The 14,352-nt window shown below is 42.7% G+C and overlaps 1 protein-coding gene across 1 annotated transcript in view; it reads left to right on the top strand.

Moving 5' to 3' along the window:
• The window catches only part of nhsl2 (NHS-like 2), a 97,691-nt gene that overhangs the window by 51,382 nt on the left and 31,957 nt on the right, over window positions 1-14,352 (top strand). The window contains exon 2 of the mRNA XM_063900900.1: window positions 10,100-10,339. Within this exon, the coding sequence (XP_063756970.1) occupies window positions 10,100-10,339 (240 nt within the window). The remainder of the gene's footprint in view (window positions 1-10,099; window positions 10,340-14,352) is intronic.

Genomic DNA, 14,352 nt, shown 5'->3' with positions numbered 1-14,352 from the left:
CATCTTTTAATCCCTTGACTGTTCCACCGTGCTTTGATTAATTCATCCTCTGCTGAAAATGTTATTATGCTGCAAAGACAACTTTTCCACTAAATGCTGCACCAGAGCCCATTCTGCTAATAAAACAATACGTTTATGGTGGAAACGAGCTAGATTTAGTTATGTTGGCATGACTACAGTACAATGTGGGGGTGAGATTTGTATTCAATGGTCACAAAATATTGGAAATCAATAAATATGGTTTAAAATGCATTAACACACACACATTTGCAACACAAACACACACTCGACAGGTACTGAGCGTGACTGAAACGCTGTCATTTATTTATCTGTGTGTGCATTTATTTGTGTGTGTGTGTGTCACAAGCAGTTTCACACCATGCCAGATATTAACTGTATCCAAGGCAACCTGTGTGAGTGTGTGTGTGTGTGTGTGTAGTGAGTCACGTTCACTCCCCCCTCGTCCCGACCAACCGTCAGAATCAAAGTGACGCAAATCTCCTCGTCAGTTATTAGCATATAATTGGATCTGTGTTCCTGTTAGCAAACATGGCTGCATCACACACACACACACACACACACACACACACACACACACACACACACACACACACACACACACACACACACACACACACACACACACACACACACACACAATGGCAATTTGTCGATTGTTTTTTTTGGTGCTCAGTTGAGTCGAGCTTCCTCATCTCACTGAATTCAATTAGTCCACCCTCACTTGTCGCCCATTTTGTGTGTGTGTGTGTGTGTGTGTGTGTGTGTGTGTGTGTGTGTGTGTGTGTGTGTGTGTGTGTGTGTGTGTGTGTGTGTGTGTGTGTGTGTGTGTGTGTGTGTGTGTGTGTGTGTGTGTGTGTGTGTGTGTGTGTGTGTGTGATGAAGGAGACATGACAGGTAGAAAGTGGGGAGAGGAAGTGGGGAGAGGAAGTGAAGCTCGGGGGAATGAGTGAGAGACGGCAGAGAGAAAAGTAGGAAGGTGGTGTGATTTTAGGGAATAAAGGATGAAGTCAGGCAAGAGGAAGAGTGATTCAGATAAATGACGAGGAGGAGGATAAACAAGTTAGAGGCAGGAGTGAGTTGTGGCTTTGTCACTATAAATTACTTCCAGGTATACTCCCTTTTATTGAGTGTGTGTGTGTGTGTATTGAATTAGGAGCTGTGTTTGTCTGATTGCTGAAGATGCCAGAGACCAATCCACCCTCCAAAAATCTTTATCAGGGCAAGCAATATTTTTATTTCAGACCCTTAAAATCCTTTAGCTTGGTTTTACAAGTGAGGAGATGTATGGTACATTAAATTCATCACACACACGTTGTGCTGTTTCATCAGAGTATTGATTTTGGGATGTGTTCCTCAAAATAAATAGGATTAAAATCTATAAAACCAGGTCACAGATATTAAGTTTCATTTGAATAAAGCCTCAGCGTTTCCTAATACAAGTGGGCAATGTAGCTTTTAGCCAATGTTACTCAAACAGGAGTAAATAATCATTGTTTAGGACTATTTTCAGTGGCGGATTAATACACGTTTTCTGCTCTATAGACTTTTTAGGGCTATATTTCGTGTTAACGTCTCTATTCCTGCATAGTCTTTTTGATTTGATAGTAGATCAATACTCATAATAGTTTCATACATTTGTGTTTCTGCAAACTTCCCCTGTTTATTGTTCACACAGACGCTGTTTAATGTCTCATTGAAAACATCTGGTATGTAGTCCTGACTCCTTAAAAGTTGTGATTGCGTGTGAGTGTTTGCAAGTAGTGGCTTAAGAGCTAAACAACAAATCCCTTAATTTAAATAAACTACTTCAGTTTTCAATGCAGTTTAACTCTGATGGTTCTTTAGTTTTTGCAGAGGATGAGACACTAAAATAGGAGTATAAGTCAATACATTTTGCACAGCCGGTTTGTAGTTACTGTGTGTGTTGTGTTCCTGCTTCGCCTGCAGGGGGCAGCACTGAGCTGCAGAGAGACAGGCTGCAGCATTCAGACTCCACATGCATGCACCTATAAACACACACATTCTCCTTCTGAATACCATGCACACACTCGATGTAGGCACTCAGAGTCTATGAGGGAACATTCACACCAGAGCAGTGGGCACATTAATTAACAGCCTTCCTCTTTTTTTATCCACAGTCTCTTTAAGGAGTATGTTTACGCTGTTTTTTCCATGAGAAACGTCTTTTACTGCATGGTTTAAAGGCCTTCACGGTGTTTTCACAGCAATAGAATTCAGATTATAAGGCAAAAGAGACCTTAATGATCAGTAGAGACAATTTTCTAAATCGTCAGCAGTGGTTCAGAGATGGGATTGTCCCTTGGGGGCTACCGTACGTTTTATTAGGTCATTTATGAGGCCTTGAAACCAGGCAGTTCTTAAAGGTGTCTGAACATGTCAGAGATGTGGCTCTAAACTAAATGTATTACTGAACACCAGTTAATATTGCACCAGTCTAAGGTTTAAACACAGTAAATATTGAACCAAACTAAGGTTTAAACGCAGTAAATATTGAACCAAACTAAGGTTTAAACGCAGTAAATATTGAACCAAACTAAAGTTTAAACACAGTAAATATTGAACCAAACTAGGGATAAAATGAGTTCATATTGGATTAATCTTTCTTTAATAGTAAATGCAAAAGGGTTGGGATCAAATGTGATTAAATATACATTGATTCTCATAAGTAAGTGGGGTATTACTGGTAAAATCCCATTGTTTTTTGCCTTTATGCATCAAAGAACTAACCTAGCACACTCCTCACGGTTCCTCTTTTGACTTCCCATGAGTGAAACATTGGTGCATATTGCAGAAAGTCACTCCCTGGCTTCCTACGTACATTTCTCGCCGCAAAACCTCTGATTCACACTCGGCTAAAAAGCTCATCAAGCTACCAGGATTGTGGGCTGTTTTGTGGCATTGACGGGTCATTATGATTGAGACTCAGAGGTCAGATATTTTTCTTCGTCGACCTTTGTTGTTTCTTTCTGAGGTCGGTGGGGATCGTTCCTCCAAGTTCATTTCGATAACGACCCCCGCAAGGACGCCTAATGTTCCGCTTGGGTCTCGGCGTGCTCTGTAAATCTAGTTTACTGCACATCTCACACACACACACACACAACACACGCACAGACACTTTATTTCCGACAGGATTTTTCAGTGGGCTGTGACAGTGTTATTTAAGACAAACATAAACGAGTCTGCTGACCACTGTGCTAATTGTAACAGTGCCTCATAAGTCTGTCACTCACTACACACACACACACACACACACACACACACACACACACACACACACACACACACACACACACACACACACACACACACACACACACACACACAGAGGTTAGAGCTTGGCTTACAGTACCTCCTGGCCTATTAACCACATCTCATTTCCCTGCGAGTGTGTGAAAGATACACAGATATATTTCTATCATGCACACACAACATCAGTGGGGGATAAAGATGATACAATAATACTGTGTGTGTGTGTGTGTGTGTGTGTGTGTGTGTGTGTGTGTGTGTGTGTGTGTGTGTGTGTGTGTGTGTGTGTGTGTGTGTGTGTGTGTGTGTGTGTGTGTGTGTGTGTGTGTGTGTGTGTGTGTGTGTGTGTGTGTGTGTGTGTGTGTGTCCGGTGATGACAGCTTGTCTAAATCTGTGCCCACCCTGCTGATACTCCAACGCACACTGAGGGATATGAATTAGTAATAGGCCTTAGAGACAAAATAAATCCACGCAACACCTCGCTGTAATCTGTGTGTGTGTGTGTGTGTGTGTGGGTCAGGACACAGTAGGTGTGAAACTTTGTCTTTTTACGATAAGATAAGATCGACCTTTAATGATCCCTTGGGGAAATTCAGGTGTTTTATCATCAACAGTATAGACTCAAACTTTTCGTATGTGTGTGTGTGTGTGTGTGTGATCTCTCTGGGCGCAGGGAAAGTATCACTGCTGTGTGTTTTCTGTGTGTGTCTGGAGGCTGTCCTCAATTCCTCTCTGTGTGTAATGGTGGAGAAGGTCACCGGGTGCGTGCTCTCATCACCGGGTTAAATTTAGTCACCGAGGCCAGGCATGATTCATGTGTTTCGTCCCTGTGCACACACATGCTAATGACACGCCACTTATTAATTATGCTGTACATATTCTGCTGCAATGCTTCCACATGCTAACTCATCTGCAGGGCTAGAAGACGTAGTCAAACAAGTAGTAATCCATATAGTGGCCCATTTTACCGTGAAAGAATACAGTATTAGGCGGGGCAATTTATCTATAAAGCACATTTAAACACGAGGCCACTGCACTTGCTTTACATGCATTAAAAGCATCAGTATTACATTTGAATACAGTCATTAAAACCCCAATTAAGTACAATAAAACAGGCTTATATGGAGCAATAAGAGCAAGCCAGGCTTCCTTCCTATTTGGGAAGTGTTTGTTTGATCAGCATCAACCGTTTGTTAGATTTATGAGTCAAAATGTTGCACTTTTTGTACAAAATTAACACATTTCCTGTTTACTTAGCTTTAGTTTTACTCCACACATACATGTTCTTTTCAATTTGTTGTTAGCACAGGCTGACAACTCTTCATTTAGTCAAAGAACAATGTGGTGCTCTTACTTAATACTCTTTGAGAAGCTCATTGAGATAAAGGGGATTAGAAAACACTTTGAAGTCACGATTCTGGACGTTTTAGTAGTCTATTTTGTCAGTGTTTTCATCCTATATTCACCAGACATTCAAAATATACTACACTTATTCACAAATTATGATCCTTATGACCTAGGACATGATCGTAGGAAAGCATGTCAGCATTTGAAGGTATCATCTTCATGTTGTCCTCTTCACACTGGCTCCTCTGAACAGGAACCATCTTCCTCTGCACTTCTCTGCAGATCCATCTTCTCCCAGGACTGTGGAGCCTTTTTATTCCTAAATCTGCCCAGTGATGCCCAGAGGCTTGTGTCTCTCCTCCATCCAATCCCTCCGTGTTCCTTCCTGTTTCTGTCACAGCGGTTACATAAGGGAGGAAGGGAGGAGAGGAGGGATGAGAGAGCTCTCTGTGTGTATATATAAATATATATATGTGAGGCTCCTGCTCAAGTTTTAATCAAGAATTAATTGTTAACTTTAAAGGAAGCAAGTCTTCTCCCTGAAGGTTCTTCCGTCTCTTGTATCTGTCGAAACAGTGTACGCTTTGAAAGAACGTTGAGGGGCAGAAAGTTCTGTGAAAGCTCAAACAAAACACCAGGCTTTAAAACAGCAATAATAACCTTAACAATATTAGTTAAAGGGGTTCTATTTAGCTTCATATTAGTATGTATTACTGGGACATGTCTCCATGCTTTAATGTTCAAAAAGCTCTTTATGTTTCTCATACTGCCGGTGCTGCAGCTCCTCTTTTCACCCTCTGTCTGAAACCAGCGCTGCTCTGATTGGTTATCTGCCTCGGCTCTGTTGTGATTGGACAATCGCTTAGAGATGTCCCGCCCCTCAGCTCTAATCCCCACTACCCTTGTCTTCTGCCTCAACAGAGCAAAAGCAGTTCTTTGTGAAAGTCTAATTAATATTTTCAAGGCTGCTGAAGTTGTGAAGGTTTCAGCGGTGGTTTGAAACTTTATACCATCGTCCTATTTCTAGCATCAGCTCCTTTCAAACGCAGCACATTTCCTGTGAAGCTGCTCCCTGATTGGCACATCATGGCCACCGTACTTTGAATCCTGCCTCTTGTGAAGTGACAGGTCGTCTCCTCTAACCGCCATGTTTCAGGTGACAGGTTGTCTTCCCCTGTCATGGCGGATGAAGTGCCGCACTGGTGAAGCAGAGGAAAGCACAACAGTCCTGATATTTAATTCTCCTTCCCTGCTGACTTTCAGCTTGGTGGAGCTTTCCATCGCTTCTTTCATCTGTACGATGGCGAGCTTTGGCTCCTGCGAGGCTTCCAGTCTGTGGGAAACCTTGTTAGAAACACGCCGACCCCTCGCTGTGTGTGAGAACAGTGGGTTTAGTCACAGTGATGTCTCAAAGGTACGGCAATGACTCAGGTAGTTAACACCTCCTCCTCCTCCTCTCTAGATTTACAGTAATTTGTGCCACATTTCAGAAACCCCCGAGGCTTGTGTGACTTAAGCACATATTACCTAACTCTCTTAAGATGCACCCACTCGCCCACTTTAGATCATATATTTAACTTCTTAAAGTCCCACATTTACAAAAGCTCAATAATTGATTTAGCAGCGGGGAAGCTACGGTAGCTCCTCCAATCCATGGCGTGTGTTTCATGTCTCTACTGGGACATGTCTCCCTGCTTTCAGGCTCAAAAAGCTCTTCATTTTCCTCATACTGCCTGTTCTGCATCACCTCTTTTCACCCTCTGTCTGAAACCAGAGCCCTGGAGAGTCTGCTCTGACAAAACAAAAGGTTTAGAGGTGTTTTTAACTTTGAATTTAAGAAGTTTGGTGCATTTTTTGACTTGCTGTGGCATCAAAATTAAGAAATAGCATCGGGTATTTCACCAGACATTAATATCTATCTGGAAATGTACAAATAAGTTTGTAAATACAAAAAGATGACTTCTTCTACTGCCCTCTGTTCACATTATAACCTCCCACTGTGTTTATGTAGCTGGAACATTTTATTTTCTCCCATCTCCCGGTACTGACTCCGCTCTGAGCGATCTTAAAGAGTGCATCCTTCTTTTCTTCATAGTAAACAATAAGAAAAGGGAGACAGCTCTTTTGAAAAGATGTTCCCATGCAGCGAGCACTCAGCCTCGCATCACATCTGAATACCTCTCAGAGTATTTCTCATCTTTACCACATCTTCTGTAGGTTGCAAAGGTTAGGAAACATGTTCTGCAGGAGAGGTGCAAGCAAGCAGCGAAGAAACTTCAGACAACTCTGACCTTTCGCCTGGTGGAGCTGTTAGTGTGCTAACGCAACATAAAGGTTTTTGTAGTGAATCCAACCTTTTCACGGAGTTTATTTTATGACATAATCACCTAGAGTTAGATAAAACCTGACAAAAAGCTCAACTATGAAAGCTAAATATGTCAAAGGACCAAACTCCTGAAGAAACATCTACGAAAGCTGCAGAACAGTTGGTGCAAAAGTTTGTTTTCTAGCTTAAAATGCTGCATATAATCTGCATGGCTGAGCATCTGCTTCAAACACAAGTTCCTTAATGGGATATTTAGCTTGCAGCTAGGCTCAAAACACAATGAGAACATCCAGTAAACACAGATTAGCTTTAGAGGGAAACAAAGCCAAAGAAAGCATTTAAGGCTCCAAATGTAAAATAAAATAGACTCCACGGCGGGAACAAATCTATTCAGCAGCACGTTATAAATCATGCACGATGGCCTTTGTTCTCAGCTCTGCGGCGGATGCTAACTGACATGCTATCGTAAACAGTCGCTCTGGCGGGAGACGATTGTGCGGAAGCAGCTTAGGAAGATGAAGCCACTATCAGGGAGGGTGAAATGTGATTCCTCACAGCGAGGAGGGGTTTTGTGGTTTCTGCTTCGGAGCGAACTAGACGTGGATTTGCTGCAGAGTTCTCTTTTAGAATTTTAACCCTGCCCTAGTCCCTGCACATCCTGAGTGGTTAGTCGGTGTCATCAGAACACTTTGACACGGACAACGTGACATTTCTGTTCCGTGAAAACATCCCTTAGGTAAAGAGGAGATCAACCTGCCCTTGTTTTTCCATCGTTGTTCTGTGAAGAGCTGTTGAGAGTTGAAATACAGAGGAATTAAAGTGAAACACGAGAGAGAAATGTCTTCTTTTGGCTGTTTTTGATTTCAAATCTTTAAAAATATGAATGAATATGACTTTAATAATGTTATATTGATTATTACTTGCAGAAAACTCCTAAGAGGTGTCTCTTAGTGTGATTTTGGATGCTACCATGAAGTTCAAAGGCATAATAAAGATGTTTTTTTATAATTGTACGGCAGTTTTTAGCACATATATGCAAACTGAAATGCATCCCTTGAGTTATAGTCACAGATAAAGCCTTAATATCAGGCAGAATTAACATTTAGAGGAATTAAATTGATGCCTTGGGGGGGAAGAAATCTACTTTTCTCAGTTTCAATTAAGGAAAGGGGAAATGTAATTATATAACAAACGTAAGATGTAAGAATGACATCGGGATATATCTGGTACAAGTCTTAGTGTATCTCCAGCTGTATGCACTTAAACATCTTATTTTGAGAACTACTTATGTGTGCAGTCCCACATGGTGTGCTACAAAACAAAAAGCTGACATTCAGAACATTTGCAGCCACATTTATACCGTAGTTCTAAAAGGAAGTCTTATTTATGGAGCTGACATTTAAGTGGAACATGCTGTACAGTTTTGCTCTCACGTCTTGATTGCCTTCACTCCAGTTATAATGCTGATAATTAAATCTGATACATGATGTTTCTTCCAAATAACCCCAGAAATTATCTTTATTTTGGGACCACTCTGAAGGACACAGTTGATCCGCAACACATTTTCTTTAATGGTTTCTTGAGCTGAATGATAACTTAATTGAGGTTTATTTTTGAGAGCAGGACGAGAACATTTGCAGGCACATTTGTATCCTAGTATCCTATAAAAAAAAGCATATATGGGACATTTAGGAGGAACTTGCTGTCTTGTGCACACGTCTTGATTAAATATGAGATGTCTTTCAAATAGCCCCAGAAAGATATTTATTTTTGGACCATTGTGAAGGACACAGTTGATTGTCCTGTACCTGATGTGTCAGTGATGCTTGAGACAGGGATGAATGGATGAATTGAATGTCTGTTTCTGCAAAGTTTAAGCAGTTTGTCCAAAGGTCCTGGAACACAGTGACATCGCCAACGGAATCCTCGCGCTCCTATTGGCTATCGCTCCAACACATTGTACGTGATAGGGCTAAAGGGGGCGGGACATCTCTCCAATCACAACCAGCTAACCAATCAGAGCAGACTGGTTTGTGGTTTCAGACAGAGGGTGAAAAGAGACACAAAACACTAACATACACCTGACAATAAGCAGAATATGACCCCTTTAATGGTAGAAAGTTGAGGTATTCCTACTTTGTGGTGTAATTCTCTCATGGAGTTGTTTTGTGTAACTCACTTCCCTCGACCCCAACTAGTCATGTGACCATCAGAGCGAATCATAATGACCTCGGTGTCTTTGTTCTCTCCAAAAGTTTCTTTAAAAGCATCGACAGCTCAGTTGGACGTCGACATTTCTCACATTTGGGATTTTCCTTTCGTTTGTGAATAATATTTCGCTGGATGTGTCGAGCGATTTCATCAGCGCTGATTCAAAGCAACGCCTCATTCGTGTAGACACTGAATGGCCATTTGCCATCTCTCACGTTGATTTGTTTTGGCTGTCTGTTTGAGGTTTGATAGTGACGGGTTGACATTCCTCCCTTCTTTTGAGTCTCTTTACTCCCTCCTTCATCCCTCCCTCTGAATGTCCCTCCTCCTCCCACTTGTTCGTCTTTCTTTCCCTAATGCCACCATCACAATTTGCCTTTTTTCCTTCATACCTCCCTGCCCTAATCCCTCCCTTCCTCTCTATCTCCTCCTCTCTATCTTCCTCCCTGCTAATTAAGCGCTCCCCTCTCTCTGTTCCCCTCCAAATCTCTACCCTATCCCCTTTTCTCCCTAATCACTATTTCTTTTTTTTATCCCTCCCTCCTTCCTTTCTTCCTCGCTCCTTGTTCTCCCTGACAACACACTGCGTTATGTAATCTCTGGGTATTAGTTATGCAAAATTATACAATTTTATTTACGTGTGTTTTCTTTCTCTTCCTCCTCTCTTCTTCGTCTCCTATCCCCCTTTTTCCCCCCATTTTTACTCCCATTTCACTCCAATCTTTTGTCCTTTTTCCCCGCCTTTTTCATCTCCTGTCTCCCACCTTCATCCCCCCTTCCTCTCCTCTATTTCCTCCCTCTCAATAATCTTATTTCCCGTCCTTACTTCCCTCCCCTCCCCTCCCCTCCCCTTGTCCTCCTCCATCCATCACTTCCTCTCAACATTTTACTCTCTCCTCCCTCTCCCTCTCTATTTCCTCCATCCAGCCACCAGCGGTCTAGAGGCGGAGAGCGGCAGGCGAGGCGGCAACAGCAGCCACGGCGACGGTAACCACAGCAGCAGCAGCGACGGCAACCGCAGCATCAGCAGCAGCGGCGGCAGCGGAGCGGCCCACTTCAGGTCTCCATGGCAACAGAGCGTGAACGTGTTCGGCTCGTGGAGCAGGCCGGAGTGTGTCGAGGAGCTGCACCATCAGGCGCAGCTCAACCTCCAGAGCCTGCTGCAAGGTAAGGGTGGATGGGAGAGGAAAAAAAGAGGGGTGGATTGCATGCACAGATGGATGGTGTGTGTGTGTGTGTGTGTGTGTGTGTGTGTGTGTGTGTGTGTGTGTGTGTGTGTGTGTGTGTGTGTGTGTGTGTGTGTGTGTGTGTGTGTGTGTGTGTGTGTGTGTGTGTGTGTGTGTGTGTGTGTGTGTGTGTGTGTGTGTGTGTGTGTGTGTGTGTGTGTGTGTGTGTGTGTGTGTGTGTGTGTGTGTGTGTAAGAGAGTGTGTGTGTGTGTGTGTGTGTAAGAGAGTGTGTTTGGGTGTGTGTGAGTGGGCGGGTGGTGGGAAAGTGTTTACATGCATGTGTGGCGTTGCACTGCGTTGATACAGGGGTGTGTTTGTCGCCTTTTTAAAGGTGTGTGTGTGTGTGTTTTTTTAGCATGCAGATATGCTGTGTGAGAGGGCGTGTGTGTTAGATTTCCCCTGCTATCTTGTGTTTATATTGTACTGAAGGGTGTGTGTGTGTGGGGACACTGCTGAAGGTATGTGTTGGATTCACTTGCAGGTATTATTTGTGATTTTATATCGCATAGGATATAAAGGTGTGTTTATATTTCTGTGTGTGTGTGTGTGTGTGTGTGTTACATATCCCCTGCTATCTTGTGTTTATATTGTACTGAAGGGTGTGTGTGTTAGCTCGTAGGCACACTGCTGAAGGTGTGTGTTAGATTCACCTTGCAGCGTTGTTATTTAAGGTAGTGTTTGTGGTTTTATATTTGGATAGGATGAACGCGTGTGTGTGTGTGTGTCAGGCATACAAGATGTGTGTTTACTGTACGTTGTAGTGAGTCGTCATAGGTTGTACCTTGTTTTTGTTTTGTAACGTTGAACACTTGTCTTCTCATTTTAATCAGTCTCTAGTTTGTAGTGTGTGTGTGTGTGTGCGTGTGTGTTGTGTGTGTGTGTGTGTGTGTGTGTGTGTGTGCAAATTAGTCCCCGAGGGAACTAGGGTTTGCATTTGTTCTCAGGTAATACTGTTTCTCTCTCTCACCCTCTCTCTCTCTCTCTCTGTGTGACTCATGCTGTCTCGCCCTTTGCCCGCTCTTCCATTAGAACGATCACTGTGGGTTTTTAGGGGGGAACAAACACCTGAGGGAATGAAAGGAGAAAAATGATCACGTTTCATTTCATCCTTCTTGTATTTGCTTTATTATTACATTTTTATTCCCTGAAAGGACAAAAACCAACAGAGTGTTATCCATCCCGTAATACTGTCGGACTTCCCTGTGGCATTCAGCCTCGAGCTCATTGGCTCCTCCTGATCACAATTAAACTGTAGTTCCAATTTTAGGAAGTCGTTTCCAACAGCATTTGGGCAATGCATTTTTTAACAAGGCAGATTTTAGGGTCTATTTTCAGATGCGGATTAATACGCAACTTATTGAAAAGGATTTTGGGTTTGATGGAATAATCTGAAAAACTTAAAGGGGCCCTATTATGCTATTTGGCAGTTTTAGTGCATGTAAACGGTCTGCAAGGGCTAAAATCCCTGAGTTTTTCTGGAAGGAACGCCTCCATTAGACTCCTTTGTTTACTTCCCTAACATAATGCCATCACTGTGTAACACTTAAACACGCTCCAACACATTGTACGTGATAGGCTAAGGGGGCGGGACATCTCTAAGTGGTCGACCAATCACAACAGGGCTCAGGTTTCCGACCGAGGGTGAAAAGAGGTGCTGCAGCACAGGCAGTATGAGAGAAATAAAGAGCTTTTTGAACATTAAAGCATGGAGACATGTCCCAGGAGAGACACTGCATACTGATGTGAATATTGTAGAGTCTATGTTGTTTCTGTAAGACTTCCCGACTCTGGGAATGGCACCGTCTGGGGAACACGTTGATGCACCATTGACCTTGTCGTTGTTTTTTTAAGTGGACTCCACGAAGATTAGGGACCACTTTGTGGAGGGTATTGTTCAGGAATTTAAACCCCATTAGTTTTGGAGAGTCATTGAGCTTCTCTCTCCCTCGCTGTTTACAGAGCATGTTCTCATACAGTACGCTGCGTCGCCTCCTACATTAGTATCTGTCTCGTTCCCTTTTCTCTCCACTGCCGTGTCTTCATGTGTTTATGTGTGTATTAAGCCTGTTATGGTCTCAGACCGGCTGGCATCTTGTGTACGGTGAAAATAAGATGGATGAATGCAGTCGTGGGTGGACAACAGCACATGTGTGTGATTGGACATTCATCTTTCCTGTCATTTGATGTCACTTTATGTGTGTGTGTGTGTGTGTGTGTGTGTGTGTCTGTTTTGGTCCATGTCAATGTGTATGTATTCTTTTCACTTTGTACACCAGAGTCCATTTGTGTTGTGTGTGTGTCCATCTGCCTGGGCGAGTGTTATATAACACCGAAGCAGCTGTACTCTCTCTCTCTCTCTCTCTCTCTCTCTCTCTCTCTCTCTCTCTCTCTCTCTCTCTCTCTCTCTCTTCGTCCATCCTCACCATCAGTCTCCCACTGGCCTTGGCTTGGTAAAATATTCATACTCTTCCCCTTCTCCTCAACACACTCTGCCCTCCATATTTATGAAGCTGGCTGTCGTCCTCCGGTGTTAGACGGATCTGCTGTGTCTTCTGCCGAGATTCAGCTCCCCCCCTCAGGCACTGAGGTTTGTGTGAGATTTATTTCACTGTTGCTTCTAAGTGGCCAACAGTGAAATCTGGACAGTGTGCCGTCTCATCCTCAGCAGCTCACCACGGAACGATTAGCATGCAGGGTCTCATTTATACAACCGACATAAGTCCAGTCCTGATTTTGACCACATATTTTCATTAAGACCTCCATGATTCAGATGGTCTGGTACTGCTATCAGGTTAGGTTAGGGAGGGAAAGATTATAATCTGGGTTATCAACAGGTTCATCATTTTGGCAAAAACGACTTGGTTGAGGTTAGTGAAATGTTTTGGTTGCAGATTAAAAGTCCTCCCTGCAGGGTAATGTGGGACTAACCCATCAACAAGCTACCTTAACAGCTAAACTAACCCTAACCCTAAACTCCTTCAGTGACTTCTTCAGAAAATGGTAGCAGTCTCACCAATTCGTAGGTGCATTTGGGAGTTCCACAGGGCTCACACCTGGCTCCTCTGTTATTTGTTGACTAGTGAAGCAAGACGGATTTTTAGCGTGTTTTTTGCAGGTTTGATGAAATCGAACTTCTCTCAGGACTCGGTTTGAGTTGGAAACTAGTAGGACGACCTCCCAAAAGTACATTTTGAATCATGTTTTCTGAATATATAATCTATAATGTTCCTAAGACACAAACGTTTGGGTGTTACCTCCTCGCAGCCGGTTTGTTTACTTCGTTCTGCTTTGTGAAGAGATTAGATTTCTGTGTCTGCTATTACTGAATATACTATCCAAAAGGAACTGTCATAGACTCATAGACTTGGATTGTGGGTCGAAAGGCAGCCCAGTATTAGCGCTGGTTAGCAAGTATCAACCCCAACACTGATTTCCCTTGCTCTTAAATGTGTCATTATAACAAATATACAAAACGTCCTCATTGAAATACAATATTTTGCCAAAATTACACTTTTTTTTGTCAATTAAAGGTTACATTTTATGCTCGACAAATAAATATTTCAGTAAAATATCAACATGATGACTCCATGGTAAGCATTTGCTCACCATATCTTTCAAAATGCACCATCATTTGCATGAAGTCTGTCCCTATGAGGAGTCTGCGATACATCTGAAGCTGCCATTAATATTTACAACAATGAGATGTGCACATTTTGTGATCAAAGTTTGACTGGTTGCTAAATATTAAAATGTTCATCGCTGATCCTCGGTGGGAACAGATGATATATTTAAAGCTCAGCATTGTCCTCTGATGTATATATGGTATTCCAAACAGATTGATGAAGGTAAGGTATGGATCTCACCTGTTCCCTCCCGACTCTCGATCTGGATATTTATGAAAGGTTTTCCTCCTCTGCACACACTTTGTTTTTCCGTCAGTATTAACAGCGACT

The sequence above is a fragment of the Eleginops maclovinus genome, chromosome 14 (genome assembly GCF_036324505.1).
Source record: "Eleginops maclovinus isolate JMC-PN-2008 ecotype Puerto Natales chromosome 14, JC_Emac_rtc_rv5, whole genome shotgun sequence".
NCBI classification, from domain to species: domain Eukaryota; kingdom Metazoa; phylum Chordata; class Actinopteri; order Perciformes; family Eleginopidae; genus Eleginops; species Eleginops maclovinus.
This window is presented reverse-complemented; position numbering and strand designations above follow the sequence as displayed.